This window comes from Acanthopagrus latus, chromosome 11, assembly GCF_904848185.1.
Source record: "Acanthopagrus latus isolate v.2019 chromosome 11, fAcaLat1.1, whole genome shotgun sequence".
Classification (NCBI taxonomy): Eukaryota; Metazoa; Chordata; class Actinopteri; order Spariformes; family Sparidae; genus Acanthopagrus; species Acanthopagrus latus.
Genome location: NC_051049.1, coordinates 8829142 through 8848838, shown reverse-complemented (window position 1 = coordinate 8848838; position 19697 = coordinate 8829142). Strand labels below are relative to the sequence as shown.

Below are 19697 nucleotides of genomic sequence, written 5' to 3'. Positions count from 1 at the left end.
TCTCTCTCTCTCTCTCTCTCTCTCTCTCTCTCTCTCTCTCTCTCTCTCTGTCTCTCTCTCTCTCTCTCTGTCTCTCTCTCTCTCTCTCTCTCTCTCTCTCTCTGTCTCTGTCTCTCTCTGTCTCTCTCTCTCTCTCTCTGTCTCTCTCTCTCTCCATCCGCGCACACTGCAGCTCTCACAAGTAGTGGTGTGTGTGTTTGTGTGTGTTTGTGTGTGCTGGCAATGATGTGATGATGTGATTAGTAAAGGTGACGTCACCAGGTGTTACCCTCTTGAGAAGAAAGTCCAGATCATCCCAGCTCGTCTGCCCAGAGGAACAAGAGGGGGTTATTTCTCTCTCTCTCTCTCCCTGTGTGTGTGTGTGTGTGTGTGTGTGTGTGTGAAAAACAAGTCAATCATAATCTCGCCTGAAAGCAGCAGCCCCTTAGCCACGCACAGATTTAACAGGCCTTATCTCATGTGGTCCAGTGGCTAATTTCTCCTCATTCTGTCCCCCCAGCGGCTTGTTGACAACATAATTCATTCACATTTGGATCCCTTGTGTGTCAGTGTGTGTAGCCACTTATTATTTTTTTTGGCAAACTCAAATTGTTTTTTTTTTTTTTTTTTATTTGGGAGTGGAGTGACACGTTTAGATGTGTGTGTGTGTGTGTGTGTGTGTGTGTGTGTGTGTGCGCGCCTCAGTGTTTTGTGTGAGCGCTGGAGGAGGCTGACAGGATGCTGGCTGGCTCTGGTGTCTCTGTGAGGAACAAAAAGGCAGATTTTGGAGTAAAGAGGGTAAATGAAATGGAAGACGCACGGGCGGTTGTGTTTCCCATTGTGTTCGTTTAAGTCTGACAAATGTGAATAAATCAGCTCAGGAGAATGGTTTTAGTGTAATTAAAGTCATTTAACAGATCATTTATCTCCAGCTACAGGTTTTGTTCACAGTCTAGATGCACGTCGAGCCCATTTTCTGAGAGGGTCAAACAGAGGTCATTCATCTTCCTGTCTCTCTGCTCTGCCGGAGAACTGTTTTAATCATCTGTTTTCCCACATACATTGAAATTGAGATTTAAAGGAACAGTTTGACATACTGGGAAACACGCTTCTTGGCTTTCTTGCAGAGCGCTAGATGGAATGATTGATACCAATCTCAGACGAGAGAATGGTATTAATCTTTGTCAATAGACTGTTGGCGGGAATGTGAATAAACCTGCTCTATGAAATGTGAAACTACACCTTTAAAGGTCCAGTTTGTAAGAAAAGTCATTTTTTTTTGTTTAATTCCCAACTCATTAAAATACTGACGCTTTGGGATGTTGGGACGGGTCGAGCGCCATCCCGATGTGTCAGTATTCGACGAGCTGGGAGACAAAAACGCCAGAAAGACAAATCGAGGAAGAGTTAGTGGAATTCATCCCCAGCTTAGACGTGACGGTCTGAACCAAATGTCATGGCAACTCATGTAATCGTTGTTGAGATATTTCCATCTGAACCAAACGAGGAGGACGGAGGATCATCAGCCGTCCTGTGATGTTTGCGCCAACTGAGTCACCGTGACAGCTAAATCACTGGATGGAGCAAACTGCAGACACATTTTAATTGTTCAAAACTGACAGGCCTTTTTCTCGGCTTTTCATTTCAGAGCTGTTGGGGTCAGACTCGGGTGTCTACCTTTGGTCTGATGTATCATTATGGAAAAAGGGGAAAAAGCTCCACTGAGAGCAGCCTGGAGGAAAATGAGCCCATTCGATCCGTGTCGCTCTCCGTCGGCCTGTCTGCTCCCTCTGTCATGGGCTCGCTGTCTGAATGGCCCTGCTGGATCGTGTTCGCAGATAACCGCCTCGGTAAAGCCCGGCCATCAGAATCATTAATGTAACTTTCCTCCCTGACTGCTCCGAACGGTGTCAGCTTTCCACAAGGGCGCTTGTGTGCACCCGTGTGTGTGTGTGTGTGTGTGTGTGTGACTTTATACATTTGTGTGTGTCATGGATAACTGATATGTTTACAGGTCTTGTGTTGTGCGATCATCGACATTTGTGTCATACGTGTCTGGATGTTCCCTGCCTTTGTGACAGCGTGCTGTTGTGTGTGTGTGTGTGTGTGTGTGTGTGTGTGTGTGCCAGCAGTGAAACATCCTTATTTTTTAATAAGGGTGTGTGCAGTGTCAGCTGTCAACTTCCAGACAGCCAATCTGATCCCCGACCTGAGGGGAGGGAGGGCCACCTCTGCCATCAGCGGTGTCACTCACCTTCGCTTCACACCCGCTTCTTCACTTCTTTTTACTTTCTCTTCGGAGACACTTCTGGACTGAATGATGACAGGTTTAAGTTTTTTCATCCCAGCGGAACATTTTGGATGCGGGCCGAGCTCCGTCCCTTTATCTCCCTCCACGTGTAGCTATAACTCCTCTTTCCCGCTCTCGCCCCCGTGGCTCGTTGCGGTCGTAACTCTTCGCCCATCTTGCTCCACTTGCTCTCGGGCTGTAAGTCTGAGGCTCTTTTTTCAGCACGTAACCAACTCCATCATTCTAATGTAATTGAACCGAGAGTACGATCAGTCACCCTCACATCCGCCGCGCTGGATAGTGTGTTTGTGTGTGACGCCTGTACACCTCAGTGTTACTGATCTGAAATATGGTCAAATACAGGCTACAGTGAATGTTAAATCAACTCGTGTGCAACGTTACATGAACATAACTTAAAGGATGCGTGTGTTATAGTTAACAAATCGCACGAGGGACCCATCTGCCAACCACTGTGCGATTATCTTGAAACCTTACAACTCTGCTACCCTGCCTGAGGCTCTCAGCTTTGAGGGTGTAAGAACTGACCACATGTCAAATTCATACTCAAAACAAATTAGGGAGCAGCGTATCACCAGAGTAACTGCTAACTGCTGTTAACTCTAGCTGCCAAAGTTAATTAGCTCAATTAGCAGTGCAGCTAATTCAGACTTGCCGCTCAGGGTCCAGGGGAGTGTTGATGTTTGCACAGCTAGCACAGGAGCCTTGGACCCAAACGGGCTATTGCAAGCTGGTTAGCATGCTAATTTCAGTAGATATCTCTGCAGCAAAGCAATGCACAAACCTTAATATATCAAAACTGCTATTTATACATATTCAACTAAATTAATGTTTGATTGGATGCAGAGTATTTTACTTCCAGGTTAAAAAAAACATTGTTCAATACATGTGTTGATGTTTTAGAACTAATTTATGCCATCCCTTTCATATCATGTAATACTTTAAAACAGTAAAGTTAGGCAGGAAGTCAGTTCAGTGCTAACATTAGCTAACAGGAGAAATACAAAAAATGTTTTCACCTTGAAATATTGCCTGCTATCTACTGATTTTTCCTTTTCCATTATCTTTTCAGTTGCCCTTCAGTCAGGAAGCGGTGAATTGATAAGATGTTTTTATCAGATTCCCAACGTTTCTACGACTTGCAACCTGGAACACAGCAGGACAACATTCAAGCTTCCCACCTTGAGCGTGACATCAGAGAAAAATGGCCACCGTGGGAATGTGGTCTATCAGGAACAAGCTATATCAGACTTTGGGTACACCAAAAATACTTGTTGGTAGTATCAATTCATTATTGATTCTGTTCTCCTTTCAATGGGATTTATTAACAAGAAAAACTATATGGAGTAGCACCAGACGTGTCCTATGTAATGATCAAAAAAGATACATCCTGGTCTTCGTTTTTGATGCGTAGGGTTGGTTCTACTGCAGTTTTGATGGCTTTTGAATCTGCAGCATCATCAGAGTGTATTACTCCACTCCACCCTGCTTCTTGTGCACTTTAGTGGCGATAATGTGCTCACGTAATGGCAGCCCCCAAGTTCTGCCACTTCACAAACCCTCAAGAAACACTCACACACATTTCACCTCATCACCTCAGACATCTTCTTCTATGTTCTTTATCTCCACCGCTGCTTAAACAACAAGACAGTGTTGCACAACACTAAATAAATTAGCCTCTTCCATGAGTTAAAAACAGCCCGGCCTGAGGGATGTTTTTTTTTTATAACCCATGAGTGCAGACTGAGCTCGAGACGGAGAACTATGTGTGTTAGTGTTACAGTATCTGTGTGATAAAACATTGGACACAAAGGTCAAACGAACTGTACACGCCCTGAGCGGATCACTGTGCCGTCTCGCCCGTGACGGACAGCTCCAGTAACAGGACGCCACTCACTCCCTCTGACTCATGCCAGGCCTCGTGCCCCTTCACCAGGCCGCCCTGCCTGAACTCAGCCGTGGGCTTTGGTTGTGACTGAGGCTGGGGGGCCGTCGGCTGCAGCTCCACTCATGACTCTGTCCCCCTGCTCACGTCACCTCCTGCCTCTGTGGGGAGGGGAGGAAGAGGATGGGGAGAGGGATCGTGTCTCTTTGAACTGCAGCAGTCTGCGGTGTGAAGCGAAGGCCTGCAGTGAGGTGACATGAGCAATGAGTGCACTGGTGAGCAAAGAAGCAACAGGATTACATGCGCCTCCGATCTACCCTCTGGTACAACACTGACCCCTGCAGGACTGGAGGGGAAGCGCCTCCTCGACTTCTTCCTCCCTCCTTTTTGACCACATTGAAGGCAAATATCTCCTCTGTGTGTGTGTGTGTTTGGTGTCTGTGTTCCACGTCTGTGTGTCGTGTGTCCAACTCGTCACATCTTGGGATCATCGGGATCGGTTTCTGTTCTTCGAATCAAAGGGCGAGTGTCATCCACCCACCAGTTTCCCATCTCAAGGCTCACACACCTGAGAAGAGGAACACACACCCGGCAGACATCAAATCTTAACAGCCTGTTCCCGTCCAGACCAGAACCTTAGAAACCCATCTGGTGACGCAAATCCCCCCCCGATCTCTCTTTACATCGCAAATGATGCCTCGTTGGGCTGTCGTCTCTCTGTCTCCCTTTTGTTTCCCTTCTTCTTTCTGTTTCAGCCGGTTGGTGGTCAACATGTGTGATTCATGTGTTCACTCATGGTCATAGCTTCGGTTTCACTTCACCCACTTAATCCTGGTATTACCCTCCTGACCCAACACCCTGCAGCGCTCAGCCACCTACACTCTGCACTAATGATGCGTTTACATCTAAGTTACAAATTAATATGATTCACTGCCAAGAGTCACCGACATCCATATTAATCAGGACGAGTAAACAAAGCCAGACAGCAATAAAACGGACAGTAAAAACGTGTCAGCTGTGGCAGAAGGGACGAGATCTGATCGATGTGAATGTAAAGCAACGCTGTAATATTTCATTAAGGGTTACTGTATATTGTGAGGGTCCGGATCACGTGCACATGCCAGACACACACCTGGCTGTCCTTGTGCAGACTGTTGTGCTATCAGAGCCACCGTCTGACTGTGTCATTGCATAACCTGTAAAGACCTGCTCAATAATGCATGGTCAGACTAGACATGGGCAGCCTGATGGAAAAACCTTAGCTCAACAACACACTTTGTCTGACCAAAGACTGGACACTCCACAGACTGGACAGTGTGTGTGTGGGCGTGTGTGTGTGTGTGTGTGTGTGTGTGTGTGTGTGTGTGTGTGTGTGTGTGTGTGGGAGGAAGAAAATAACACTTTCGCAATTAAGTTTTTCTTTTGCTGAGTGAACTAAAACCTAGAATTATATATGTCTGTACATAGGAAATGAAGGCTGGAACTAAAAACAACATATGCAATATAACAATCGCTTACAGTATAGTCATTCTTACATTTGTATTTTTTCTCTTTAAATGTTTTTTTTTTTTCTTTTTGAATTTTTTTTGAGGGGGTTGGGTTATTTTTGCTTTATAACAAAAATAATTGTGTTGGTAAATCAATTAATTAATTAGTCACGAATTTTTCACAAATTTGAAATGTCATTAATTCATTATTTATAGATTACATGCAATATTCTTTTTCTTAATGATCTTTGATTTATTATTATTATTATTATTATTATTATTATTATTATTATTATTATTATTATTATAATACAACGTTAATTGTCATTTATTATTTTGTATTATTGTTGTTGTTGCTATTATTTAAGCATTATTTATTATTTAGTTATAACTTATCTAATTCCCTGACATGAACAGGTGTTCTTGACATCAGTTCTTGATAATGTCACAATCTGGACATTAAAACTCAGTCAGTTGATTAAAAACCACATCTGTCCCTTTTCTGAGGGAGGTGGTGAAAACTGGAACTTCCCCACTGTCACCAAGTCATTTCAGGCACAAGTGACAAGATCAGAGCAGAATACCAAGTGTTTGCTCTCTCGTGTATACTTGTGTATACTTGTGTTTACTTGTGTAAACCAGCACCAGTATTTCAGGAGCAATGTCTGTGTTTTTTTCTCAGCCTGTGGGCAGCAGCCAAGTCCCTCCTCTGACAGGAAGCTACCTGCACCAGGCTTCCTGAAACTTTCCTCTGCTTTCTTCCTGGCTCTGCAGACTTAACAGTGAAGGAACTCGCAGGCATGGCAGCACTCGTTCGCAGGCTGGCAGGGCAGAGGTGCTGCCCGTCGAGGCGGTGGCTCGGTGTGATTCTGCGGGAGACGCACGGCCGAACTTCCAGCGCGATCCCCCGGGTCGGAGCGCGACCGCTGGCCGGCGGCGCTCGCCCTCTGACGGCGTGCAGCCGCGCACACAGCCGCTGGCAGCACACGGAGGCGGCTGATCCTGTGGAGGTGGATGTGAAGCGGTTAGAGGGTCGTGACGATGGTAGGGACACACTGCTGCTCACACACTGACGAGCTCACCACTCGATTGAGACACTCATTACACGACAGCAGCACAGCAGAGCCAGTGACTCCTGTGTGCTGAGTAACTAACTAAATATTAACCTGCCTGCTGAGGAACAAAGAGCTTATCTTCACACAGGCAGCTGCCATGAGGACACTGAGGTCATGTCCTCTGATAACCTGATATACATATTTGGTATCCATATCATTAAGATAAACAAGATTTATAGTTAACTTGAGTTCATAGTGACTTCACTGTGATGCCGCCCTCTCCTCCTCCTGTCCTCCTTCCTTCTCAGGGATAGTGGAGGTGTTGATGTGCCGACTCAAGGCAAGAAACGCTCTCGGCCATGTGTTTGTGTCACAGGTGAGCTAACCTCGATGTCACCACTCACTCTCTCTCTCTCTCTCACACACACACACACACACACACACACACACACACACACACACACACACACACACAATGCAGACTGAGACACTGCGTCCCTGTGTGTGCAGATGAGGGAGCTGGTCTCCACCCTGTCCAGTGACCCAGCGGTGCGCGTGGTCGTCTTCAGGAGTTTGGTGCCGGGTGTGTTCTGCGCAGGTAAGTGAAACCTGCCGGGCCTCTGGGTTTGTGATCGAGGCCCTCCTGAGCGACACGTGTATCGTCATGATGTGTACACTCTGCAGGCGCCGACCTGAAGGAGAGAGCTCAGATGGACAACACTGAGTCGGATCTGTTCGTTCACGGCCTGCGATCCCTCATGACTCAGATAGGTAAGAAACAGAACATGTTAAGTTGAGAATAAGCAATCACTGGCTTCTTTTGGATTTATAAACTTGTGTGTCTTTGTTGTAATGACCTTGGTAGCTTCGTTGCCCATGCCAACCATCGCAGCGATGGATGGCGTCGCCCTGGGAGGAGGCCTGGAGTTGGCCTTGGCCTGTGACCTCCGCACAGCTGGTGAGTGACCTCTGACCTTTCACCTGTCACCCCTGAACCCCGTGAGTCAGCATCACACGGGACTGTATTCTCATTTCCTTCCTTCAGGTGATGTTAACAGGGTATGAAAAGGGGATGTCATGTTCCCTTCACAGTCGTCACCAATCTCGTCATATTAGATCAGTGGCTGAGTCTAAACAGGATGGTGGAGGTTAGCAGAGTCCATTTAAAACCATTTTTGTGGGCTGACAACTCCCTTATCCCATCAATGTAGATTAAAGCAGATTCTCAACCTGGGCGCAGAGACTCCCCGAGGTCAGATTAAACAAGTTAGCAAAAGAAGGAGGAACACTTCTGCTCCAAAAAACTGTGTCTTCTATCAACCTTCTTTTTCCATTTTCATTCCAGCTTGTTTTTATTGCAGTATCTGATTTTCTAACCTGATAAGTACAAAGGTCTCGATGTTGTCGTGAGTTTTACAAGGTCAGACAAAACCCATTTTCATGCCTCTGCGTTGGGAATAGCTCCGACCGGAGGCATTTAGGAGCGGTAAGGGTTTTCAGAAAAACGATTTTTCACTATTCTGTAATTCAACAAAGGGATTAAAGGGGCTCTATGTAACACGGTGACGTAGTGTGATGTCACAAAGTCACAGAAATAAAGGCGGGACCCCTGGCGAGGCGTTTTAGGAGCTTCTGTTCGTGTGGACTTCTTTAATACTGGACTGTGGGTTTGTTTGTGAAAGTCTGGGGTCGGATTTTTCGTGAAGTTCCAAAGGATGTGACCTGATTCACGTTCTATAGGGAGCAACAGCAGATGATATTTAGAAATAGAGTCCGCTAACGACTGGCTACCAGCACAACACAGAAGTTACACAACTTTAATGAACCAGAACATTAATGGAAAAATACTATTTATTTGATTGATTTACTATAAAAAAAAAATGTTACTTTTAAGGAAAAATGTCCAATAAAATTGTTCAAATATTCCTTATTTTAAAAAATATGTGTTTGTTTACGGGCTGAAGAAACAAGCAGCGGTCATTCACTACGAACTCAAATTTTGAGGAAGTGTGTATAAAATAATGTAGAGGACAGCAGTATTTCAAAATGCTGCCACCGGCAAAAGTCTTCCGTGTTATTCTTTCATCATGTCGGTATGATCAAGGCGAACTGGAACTGGGCTGCAGCAGATATACTGTGCATGATATTGGCTGAGTGTTGAATAAGATGCTGTTGAGCTGATGTTGTGGGGGGTTTTAACCTTAATCATAACGTACGCTGAGAAGAACCCAGTGGTCAGATTTGGTCAGCAAATCTGTTGCTGCTCCTGAGAGGGAGACGTTTTTGGAGAGAGAAGTGTTTTTCACCCGGCACTAATGATCTGCCACCGAGCTCAGGGACTAATGAAAGCTGGTGAGGCCAGACACATCTGCCCAGCTGTTCACGTTGCCCGATGAACAACCCCATTGGTTAAATCAGTCGGGGCGGCGCGCCGATTGGCCGAGCGCTGACGATCTAGGTGAGCAGGTGTTTGCGTCTGTTGCTCTGACAGAGGCATCAGTCAGACTTTTACGCTCCTCCCCGGCTTAATGGCACTCAGCAGCGCAGACCTTCAGCCGTCCTCTGTGTTTGTGTGTGTGTGTGTGTTTCAGCGTCCTCGGCACAGATGGGTCTGATTGAGACGACGCGGGGGCTGCTCCCAGGGGCGGGTAAGACGAAGCAGAGGTCACGCTAAAAAAAAAAAAAAGAATAACGACCTTGCAAAGTATGTGTGGTAGAGCGACGAGGCAGCTGTGCAGAGGGAAGTTGACCTTGTGGTTGGTCCTGCAGGGGGCAGTCAGCGGCTGCCGCGGATGGTCGGCATCACCCTGGCCAAAGAGCTCATCTTCACAGGTGGTACTGCAGAAACACCGACATGTTGCTATAGACACAGGCTCCTTATCGTTCAGAGGGTTTATCTTTCTCTCTCTCTCTCTCTCTCTCTCTCTCTCTCCATCCGTCTGTTATCAGGTAGGCGTGTGGGAGGGCAGACAGCTCTGGAGATGGGGCTAGTAAACAGAGCTGTCGAGCAGAACCAGACAGGAGACGCTGCCTACAGAGAGGCACTCAGCCTGGCCAGAGAGATACTGCCCCAGGTGACAACACACACACACACACACACACACACACACACACACACACACACACACACACACACACACACACACACTCTTTCCTCTCCGCCACAGCTCAGATACTGATGCATTCCTCCTCCTCCTCCAGGCCAGCGACCTGGGCTTCCTCCTCTGCGTCTCGCCTCCTCTCTCTCTCTCTCTCTTCCTGGTGTTTTTCTTCCCACCTCTCTCTCTCTTTCTGCTCTCTCCAGGCCTCTGTCGCTCCATATTTCTCTCACTCCAGTTCAGATGCCCGCAGTTGGTCGGGCCGGAGTGGCAGTCAAGTGGAGAAAATGGGCCGCAAATAGCAGGGCACACACACACACACACACCCACACACCCACACACATACACACACACACACACACACACACACACACACACACACATTACCCGACACATGCTTGCGTCGGTGTGGACTGGATGACTGACGGGGGTTTGCACTGAAAGGAGGCGAGGACGGGTTGGATGGTGGAAGATTTCTTTGCGTTAGTGTTTTCGTGGCTTGCTGTTAAAACTTCTAGAAGTTTAAAAGAAGCCTCTGCCGTCAGCTGACAGGATTCAGATTCAGAGAGGGACTGATTATGAAAACGCTTGCTCCTACATTTCCCATAGTTCGACTCAGCTTCGTCTCTCATTAGACTGCAAACACATCTTTCAGAGTTCCCCTCCTCAGTTTGCAGTTTGTGCTTTGTGTGTGAGGTAACACTAATGACATCACAGTGACACCGTCGGGGGAACTCTTTCTAGATTTGACAAAAAGCTCCTGTTTTAAACTGATCTTCACGTGGAAAAGTACTGTTAATCTTTAGATATGTTTTGTCACGATTTAGACCAATTCCACGTTCATACTGACGCTATAAACGTATAACAGTAAGTGTACGGTGTGATGCCATCTGTCTTTCACCTCTGTTGTCCAGGCTCCTATTGCTGTGCGGATGGCAAAAGAGGCAATGAACAGAGGCGTTGAGGTACATCGTGATTTGTTGATTTTTAAAAAAAATATATCTATCTTTTACATCAGTGATAGCAGTGACTGAAATCTGTCTCTTCCAGGTTGACATTGGTTCGGCAATGGCAATAGAGAGGATGTGTTATGCTCGGGTAAGACTTCCAATGCTTATTTACTGTAATTTAGCACATTTAATGCGCTGATGATAATTTTAGCAGCTAGAAATTTAGGGTTTGGGGGTTTTGGATACTTGGATTACGCCTCACACACTCTTTGTAACCATTTAATGTATTTTTCCTGTTTGCACAAACTGTCACTCTGACAACTGTGCTCAGATTATGATTTACTACTAGTATACAGAGCATTTTACATAACCTAACATAGAAAAGCATAAACAGCCATTTCTTCTATGTATATATCTTTTAAGGAAGGAAAAAAAACATTTGGCTTATGGCACTTATTAACAACCCATGATGTGGATGATGTCTGTGCTTTGCTAAGCCTAAAACCTCCAGATCAACTCTGCTTTGGGCACAGTTTCTAAATTCCTAAATTCTGTGAAACCCGTCTGTCTAAAGTCAGAGCACCTGCTGTAACCCCTCTCTTTTCAGGTCATCCCCACGCGAGACAGACAGGAGGGTATGGCTGCCTTCATAGAGAAGAGACCCCCGCGGTACATTGGGGAATAAACTTTAAAATGATTGGATTCCTCTCACACAGACGTGCCCACATGGATGCACGTGGCAGTTAACTTCTATTGATTGTTTGTGTGCAGCCCAGCCAGCATCGGTACATTAGTTAAGGTCAGCGCGAGTCCACAGTGGTGACTGTCTGCCTTGGTGACACAAAAGTCTATACTGTTTCACTTCACGGATGATGTGAAGCAGTTTTTTGGATTAAAAAAATAAATAAATAAATGTCACACAAGCGTCATGTCCAGTTTCTGGGAATGTACATTCTTTATTTTCCACACTTGAAAACGTGACTCTCAGCAGCAACATGGCACAGTCACAGCAGACATACAGTATCGTCACTTTTTGCATCTTCCCTCTGATTCACAAAAACCTGTGAAAAATCTAACTGGCGCTCATTCAGGGAGATGTTCAGGGGCTCAACTCAAAATGTCGAAACATTATCAGAAACAGATCCAAAACAGATTCTGTGTCGTCTGCCGCTCCATCAGCTCAGGACTCATGCATGATCGGCAAGCTCATGCCACAACTGATTTACAGAAAACAATAAGGCCGTAATTCATTGTGCGGATGAGCTGATGTCTTGTGTTTTAGATTACCATTTAGTAACCCAGCATTTTCTCCTCCCGCATTAACATGCATGTTTTTTTTTTTTTTTATAGAAGTCCTTTGACCTATCACGGTTCCCGCTGAAGCCTCGAAAATGTTGTTTTTCTTTTTTTAAGTGAGTCATCATGGTTGTATGAGGGGCTTGACAGCAGTTTATAGAAGCAACATTAGTCATGATTGCATAGAGAATAATGATGGGGCCTTAGATGAAAAAGGAGCATGTGGGCGTCAGCTGTAACAGCAGATGGAGGCTTCTCTGGACAGCAGAAGCATACCTGGTAAAATGGCATCCGGCAGGATATTAATGTCACATGGCCAGGCGAGTCAGAACAGAAAAAATCCCCCGGGTGCACCCCTCCTTTGTTCTTAATCATCATTAATTAAACAATGGAACATACATAGTAATAATCATTTCCATGCAGCCAATTTTCATCCAGTCCCAAACACACTGTTACCATTTCTCTCTCATTTTCTATTATGTACAAATTACATACACTCTTTAAAGATGCAGCTACTTGTACAGACGTACATACACACACATGCTCACATCGAAGTGCTGTCTCTGTCTTTAAGACACGTTAGAAAGCACAGCGAACACACCGCTATATATATATACACACACAAGTTTCTCAAAGAGAAAACAGCTGAATACACATATCCATCATGATAATACTGACCTCATCATTATTGCCATTTGTGTCCAGAGAGTGTTTTTGCACTTTAGCCATAACTGACGGGATAATATTCAAGATTAGATTAGATTTTTGCCACTGATACGATTGGTTTAGGGGCTGTCAAATGTATACAAAAGATAACGCATCAGAGCGTCGATATGACTTCCCCATAATTTAGGTTTTCAGCTTTAATGTCTGGAACATTTGAAGCCACTGAACACACCCTTGGGAAATGGTCCCGTCACATCAAATCAAAAGGCATTGGCCGATAGAAGACTAAATGAAGAGGAGAGCAACAGCAGTATTGTGGCCCCAGAGGCGTAGGTTTCAGTGAACACTGCAATAAACAAACAAGCAGGCATTCCTAAAATGAACAGTGCAAGCATTCAGACAAACTCCAGCATGCTTCAGCTCACAGCGGCAGCGTCATGCGTATTATCTAATGAGCCAGTCAACCAATTCGGACAACCAGAGCCCTCAGTAACATACAGGAGGCGGAGGGTGTCGATGCTCAGCTCTGCTTTTGGGGGGATTCAATCCCCAAATTGAGAGTTGTGTGTGCACACATTTTTGGTACAAAAATTCTCATAATGCCAATGTCAGCTTAACAATAGCGAGCGCAGACACAAACCTCACGTCGAGCTTAACTGACCAACAGTTTGTTCCTATAATTAAGTTTTTTCAATCAATCAATCAATCACAATGAGCACACACAGAAATATTTTCGTTTTTGAAACAAACACGAAGAAAATAAATAAGGTTAGTGTGTGTGTGTTTGTGTGCAAAGAATTGCGTAGTCTTTGTCCATTATTTTTTAAAATTTACTTTGTCCTTTGAGTTTAAGTTCTAGAGATTCTTGATAAAGTGTGTTTGTGTGTGGGATACACATACACACACGCACGCACGGGCATCAAATACAAAATCCCTCTGTAGTGGGACTCAGTTTATGTCCTCTTCTTTGTCAGGGAGCCTCATTTCCTGAAAGAAAAAAATTCAAAAACGTGATACATCGAGACTGGAAAAAAACAAGGAAATACAATGATTACAAGTGTTTCTTGCTTGTAATAAGTAAAAACTTGTCCCATTATCTTACTTCAATATGTAAGAAATGGCCACCTGTTGAATGCATACTCAAAACAAATAGGGGACAGCATATAACTAGTAACTGCTAACTGCTGCCAAATGTAGCTGCTGTTAGTTAGTGGTCTGAATGGTGTGCTTGGTGCAACACGTGAGTGATGGCGCTTAGACTGCAAGCTTTATATCCTCAACATAATGCACAGATGTAATAGTTACAAGTTTTTTGTTTTTTTTACCTGTGTGTGGCTATTGTGGCGGCACACGGCGACTTGTCTGCAATGGTGCAGTCTGGCCGGTGCGAGCTCTGTGGTTCTGCAGGCTCTCCAGAATGCTCTTCGCCAACCGTTTGACGTCCTTGTGGGTCTGTGGGTGTGTATGAACGAGCTCTAGCTGCTGCAGGCCGCCCTCCTCCAACAGCATGCTGCAGTAACGAGCAGCTGCGAACGCACAGGGAGACACAAAATCAAATCTGTTAGCTGTTCGGAGAGGTAAATAAGTAACAACCGGATGTCAGTAAATGATTTGCGAGTGGTCAAATGTGTCAAAGTAGAACGACAATTGGTTTAGTGAGTGAACGGATCTGTGTCTCACCGTTCTTGCTGCAGACATGTTGCATGGCCCAGGCCGCCCACAGCTGGACACCAGGGGTGTGAAAGCACTCCAGTAAGGGAAAGAACGGGTTAAATGACCTACAGAATGAGAGACAATAAGGGTTTGTTGATACTGAATGTCATGCGTTCATGTATGGAAGCATAAAGCTCAGTATGATGACTCAAAATTCAAGGTGCTTTCTTAACCATAGTTTTACACACTGTATAAAAATAAACTGTGGATTGCTTTAGTATGACTGTAGAGATGCTGAATCTCACCTGTAGGCCACCATTTCACACTCGGGTGCAGGCCACTTCACAATAACAGCGTGCTAGGGAGACAAATAAAGGCAAAGGACTCAGATCAACTTTTAAAAATAATTGTGTGCAGTGTCGTTGCGCAAGTAGTTTTTGCCGATTGCCCACCAGTTGCTCCAATAACGAGGATCGAAGATCAGAGCTGAGCATCCAGGCTTCCTCTCCTCGTGACGTCAGATGTGCGAGGATCCCCGCGGCGAAGTAGCTGACCTCCACCTCTTGGCTGTGCAGCAGAGTCCTGATGTGGTCCAAGAAGCCCTGCACCATCAGCTCACCGTGCAGCTCCCCGACCTCGGCTATGTTGTTCTATGCGGCGAAAAGTTTCAAAGAGAATAACGATGGATTGATGTTGCACATTTATTCAAGACTGAGTTTCTCTAAAGGGGTAGTGAGAAAGCGGTGAACTCACCAGCAGGCCGAGAACCTTCTGCTGGATAGAAGACTCATTGGGGAAGGACTGCGGAGGGGGTTGGAGGAATGGAAACAAAACAAGTGAGTCAGCCCGTCCTAAAGGCATAGATACTATATACAGAGCAACACGTGATTAAGCGTAATGACTAACTAATAAATAATCTGCTCTTAGGTGTGTTCTATGCAGTGCTTTCTGTTTATTTACATCTTCATGTTGACATTTTCGTGTACCTCGAGAACTTTAATAAACAGGTCCAGGCCCTGGTTCTCAATAAAATGGCGGCAGGTTGTTGGTGACTCATCGGTGAGGTTCCAAAGTGCACTCAGTGTAAATTTGAGGGTGGCGTCCACCATGCCCTGAGTAGCCTTCTGACGCACGATGTGGAGGAGTTGCTGCAGGGGGGGAGGGAGAATATTTGCAATAAGAATGTGCCTTTTTTTTGGTGAAGGACAACAGTGCATAGAAGAGAATCTCACCTTCACTATGAACAGCTCTGCTCCCAGCTGAGCTGTCTGCTCTGTGGACAACTGGAAGAAGCAAACAAGTTCAGGAAGACGTAAAGAAATCTGCTAAGGGATGCATGAATAATACAACATGACAAATACCTTAGCAGCCAATATGGAAATGATAGCCACAGCCATCCTCTGCATGTTCTGGTCTTCATGGTTGCAGAGCCACTGCATCACTAGTTTGGCAGCCTCAAACCTTACAAGCAAATAGAGAGTGCAACAACAATTCTTGTGTAAATATAGTACATCTTTAACAGATTTGGGTTTCCTCCTTTGCTTCCACTGACACACATTTACCATCTCTTTTAGATATTTAGTATTTTTTCAAGACTGTAACCACTAAAATGATAATTATAATTAGATGTTAAAATAATTAATAGTATTAATAGGAGTATTAATCAAAAACACTATCGTGAATAAGTATTTCTCACCTGTTGAATGGGACCTCTTGCAGAATGCGATCACTGCACAGAGACAGCAGACAATTCTTCTGCAGCTATAGACAAAGAAACCAAAACACGCATGAGACCAGATCCTGAAATACAAATGACTGCAAAGACCTAAAAAATAATCAGTTAATTTACTTTTCTCTTTGTGTTTTATTATACCGGTCCAGTAAAATGTGTCAACAGAAAACCCTGATGTCTGACTTGAACTTTGGGCAAGGCACGACAATGATTTTGTTTTCAATTTGCCTATTTAATTGAATGAAATCATTTATTTTTAAAATACAATAAACAGTCAAAACAGATTAACAGATTTAACTGTACATTTCACTCTTCAGTGACTTCCCAGTTCTGACCTGATATTTGGATTTAATTCCAGTGCAGAGCACATTATTAATCAGCATGATGCTCTTGCATTACACTATATTTTGCATTTGCTTGTGTGAAGCTTCTATCTCTGTCCGTGGTGAAGAAAAGAGAAAAAAGGGAAGCTGCGGCATTTTTTTGCTTTGGGAAGTTCCCCAACACATGAGAATTTTTGAACTGTCACAACGCCTTTGTAGTTTGCTCACATTTGTTTTCCCCTAACAGATGTTTTCAAATTCCCCGAGCCCATAGACTAAGACATATTACATCTGTCTTGTTCGTAATCAACTGCTCCTACAGTTACATTTATGTACATGGGACGGTTCAAATTGTGAATGAAGAATATATACATGAGGCGGAATAAGTATCGGGGGAAAATCTGTCAAGTAACCTGCATCTTATTTTCTGTTTTCATAAAGAATATTGCAGGTTCAACATTAACATTTAAAATCTGAATTTAATTTAGAAATGCATTAACTGGTGACAAGGGAAACTGTGATACTGACTATTGTTGTAGCTCAAAGACCTACATCTATTGTTCTCTGTGCCTTAAAAAATCTTGCTTGGCTGGTCTAACATTTAAGGGAACTGGTTATATGTCACACAGCTGTTTTTTCTCTCCAAGTTCACTTTGCTGGTCAACTGTATCACGTGCGACAGTCTGCTTAAAATGCAGTCTTTGTTTTGTTTGTGATTGAAATGACATGCATGATGTGGGGATGAAGCTACCTGTTGGTGGTTGGGGAACGTCCTCATGGCCTCCAGTAGAAGCTGAGTGACCGTACTCAGCAATCGCACTGGCATTCCTGCTGCCAGGTCCTGCTTCGTCAGGTTGAACACACAGGCACTAGCTGCCAGCTGGACATTCAGAGTGGCAGGGTGATTCTTCATACCCAAAACTACCAGCTAGAAAAAAATATTTAAAAAATCAGGAGAAGAGGAAGGTAATATTATGTTATTTGAGACAGATGAGGCACTGTAATTGGCGAATTAATACTCAGTAACAGCTGAAAGAGGAAATATGGCTGATGCTCCATGCTTATCAGATAAATATGTGGTTTGGGTGTGACTTTAAACTTATTGTGTAAGCATGATACAATAATACAATATGATAATCAAAATGTTTTTCTTACAGATCAGGTAAACCATATTCTGCCTTAAAGGAATGTGAACACGCACTTAATTTCCAAGTACAATAACATGGGTCTACCTTGAGGATGTCAGGCCTCGGTTTCTCCATGACGTGAGTCAGGCTGAACAGATGAAACAGAGCTTCTCTCACGAAACCCTCCCTCTCACTGTAGCGACGCAGGGCCTCACAGATCTGGGTCTCGTTTGCCTCCCCTGTTACCTGTTTACACACACACAGACAATTTGCTGTTGCAAACCCAACTTTCTATGCACAGCTATCAACATTTACGCTCACATGCGTACCTACCTTCAGATTTCCTTCTCCAGAGAGGAAGTCCGAAAATCCAGCATCTGTGGCCAGAAGTCCCACAAAGGTCATCCCTGGTCTCTCCTCAACAAATGCCTTAACAGCTGCATCTGTCACCTGCGACATTTACACACATAAGAAATGACAACTTGAATCAATTGTCTGTATTCTATCTTTGCAATCTAACTGAAATACTCGTGCAAAAACACACACACACACACCTGTTTCCTCCCGGACACGTCCAGGGAAACAAGAGCGGGCAGGATCCCTGGCTGTCCGAGCAGCTGACGAGCCACGTCAGAGGTAAACTGCTTGTCATCACTGATGTCCAGGTGCTGCATAGGCAAGGTTTCACAAACACAATAATATGATTCACAAAACACAAACAACCATGGCTGGGAGAAAGTCAAAGAGAAAGTGTTTCTCTAATCAATCAATAGAAACAGGTGCAAAACCCATCCTTCCTCTAACCTGCAATACATCCAACTGGCCTATGACTCCCAGCAGCTGACCAGTGCTCATCTCCAGCCTCTTCAGCTGGTGCAGTGTGAGTGAGCGCAGGCGCTCCTTCAGGCCGAGCAGTGGGTTCAGGTTGGTGACTGAAGTGTTGGAGAGATCGAGGCTCTCCAGTCGAGGCAGGGAACACACGTCGACGAGCCCGGAGTCGTAGAAGTCCACGTTGGCTAAAGAGAGGGAGCGGAGGCCTGGGAGTGAGCTGAAACGATACCGGATTGGTTCTTCCAGGGAGGACATGGTCAGACCTGTTAGGACAAGTCGCTGGAGGGACTCCTGCAGGGTAAAGCCAAACCAATATGAGCTGGAATAAAGGTTTTCATCTTTAATTGGTTTAAATCATACAAGCCGACATACTTTAACTTTACCTGACAATATTTATTGGTGGCGAGACCCTGTAGAATATCAGGAATAGTGAGGTCTGCGTTGACCCTGGCAGCATCCAGCTCCAGCAGTCGGTGAGGGCAGAGGGCTTTCTGAAAGGCCTCTGCAGAGATCCGCGCTGTCCGGATGCAGGCTCGCCTCAGACGCAGGTATTCGCAGTTGCGAAACACACCCACCGTGCTGTCATTCAACGGACCTGAAGTGGAAAGAACTACAGTTAGACATGAGGTGCATCTTCAGGTTAGGGCAGAGCCTTGGACAATATTGCCTATGAAGAATCTGCCACTCAAGAGGTGGATGTGATGACTACCATACACAGATTTGATGTTTTAAAAAAAAAAAATACAACAGCAGTGGTTTTGTAGACACAGTAATTAACTAGTCTTCGCTGAGAGTGAATGTATTCACGGGTACAGGTTTACCTTCAGTGGCCATCTTGGCCAGCAGCTGGTCTGCCAGCTCCTGAGGGAAGAGAACAGCCTCTCTGAAGCACAGGGAGCCGTCGGGGCGCTTCGCACAGAAACACTCCAGATTCTGGCTCACGTAAGTCAGGCACAGATCTGTCAGAGGCGCGGGAGACGCATCATCCTGGGAAGAAAGCAGGGGCAGATGTTTGCTGATGGATGGTGTCTCAATCAACGCCATTCGCCAGTGTGGTACCAGCGTAATGACTGGGCACAAAAAATAATATCTCACACAAATAAATGACTGTAAAATGGCAAACTTACCGTGTTGAGGAAACTCCTCGCCATTGCCATGGTTAGTAAAAAAAAAAAAAAACAACTCTAATTTTAGCTTATGCTGCTGAGACCGGTGTATATTCCGAGGAGAATGGCCGCTTTGCTTGGTAGCCGTCGAGCGACTCCGTTTATACCCGTTTCGTTTCGCAGTGTTCACCTGTGTGAGAG

At 45.0% G+C, this 19697-nt stretch overlaps 2 protein-coding genes across 2 annotated transcripts; one reads left to right on the top strand and one right to left on the bottom strand.

Moving 5' to 3' along the window:
• The first annotated feature begins 6299 nt into the window (after positions 1-6299).
• On the top strand, positions 6300-11680 carry echdc2 (enoyl CoA hydratase domain containing 2). The gene is made up of 11 exons (XM_037115427.1): positions 6300-6703; positions 7023-7090; positions 7225-7312; positions 7399-7485; positions 7580-7672; positions 9306-9362; positions 9484-9546; positions 9664-9788; positions 10727-10777; positions 10863-10910; positions 11370-11680. Exons 1-11 carry the CDS (start codon positions 6460-6462, stop codon positions 11445-11447), a joined length of 1002 nt encoding a protein of 333 aa, XP_036971322.1. The 5' UTR covers positions 6300-6459; the 3' UTR covers positions 11448-11680.
• Positions 11681-13014: 1334 nt separating this feature from the next.
• On the bottom strand, positions 13015-19661 carry zyg11 (zyg-11 homolog (C. elegans)). Its single transcript, XM_037115419.1, has 18 exons — positions 19518-19661; positions 19212-19377; positions 18774-18985; positions 18364-18681; positions 18114-18227; positions 17893-18009; positions 17665-17805; positions 17184-17360; positions 16074-16138; positions 15739-15838; positions 15610-15660; positions 15364-15525; positions 15131-15178; positions 14830-15027; positions 14683-14735; positions 14405-14502; positions 14050-14250; positions 13015-13711 (listed from the first exon to the last, which is right to left on the bottom strand). Exons 1-17 carry the CDS (start codon positions 19545-19547, stop codon positions 14060-14062), a joined length of 2241 nt encoding a protein of 746 aa, XP_036971314.1. The 5' UTR covers positions 19548-19661; the 3' UTR covers positions 13015-13711; positions 14050-14059.
• Between the last annotated feature and the right edge of the window lie 36 nt (positions 19662-19697).

Coding starts and splice junctions, on each gene's coding strand:
- echdc2 (XM_037115427.1), top strand. CDS start 6,460: ATGGCAGCACTCGTTCGCAGGCTGGCAGGGCAGAGGTGCTGCCCGTCG. Junction 6,704..7,022: donor GTTAGAGGGTCGTGACGATG/GTAGGGACACAC, acceptor CTTCCTTCTCAG/GGATAGTGGAGGTGTTGATG. Junction 9,789..10,726: donor CCAGAGAGATACTGCCCCAG/GTGACAACACAC, acceptor TCTGTTGTCCAG/GCTCCTATTGCTGTGCGGAT.
- zyg11 (XM_037115419.1), bottom strand. CDS start 19,547: ATGGCAATGGCGAGGAGTTTCCTCAACACG. Junction 15,839..16,073: donor CAAGAGGTCCCATTCAACAG/GTGAGAAATACT, acceptor TTTGCTTGTAAG/GTTTGAGGCTGCCAAACTAG. Junction 15,028..15,130: donor AGAAGGTTCTCGGCCTGCTG/GTGAGTTCACCG, acceptor TTCGCCGCATAG/AACAACATAGCCGAGGTCGG.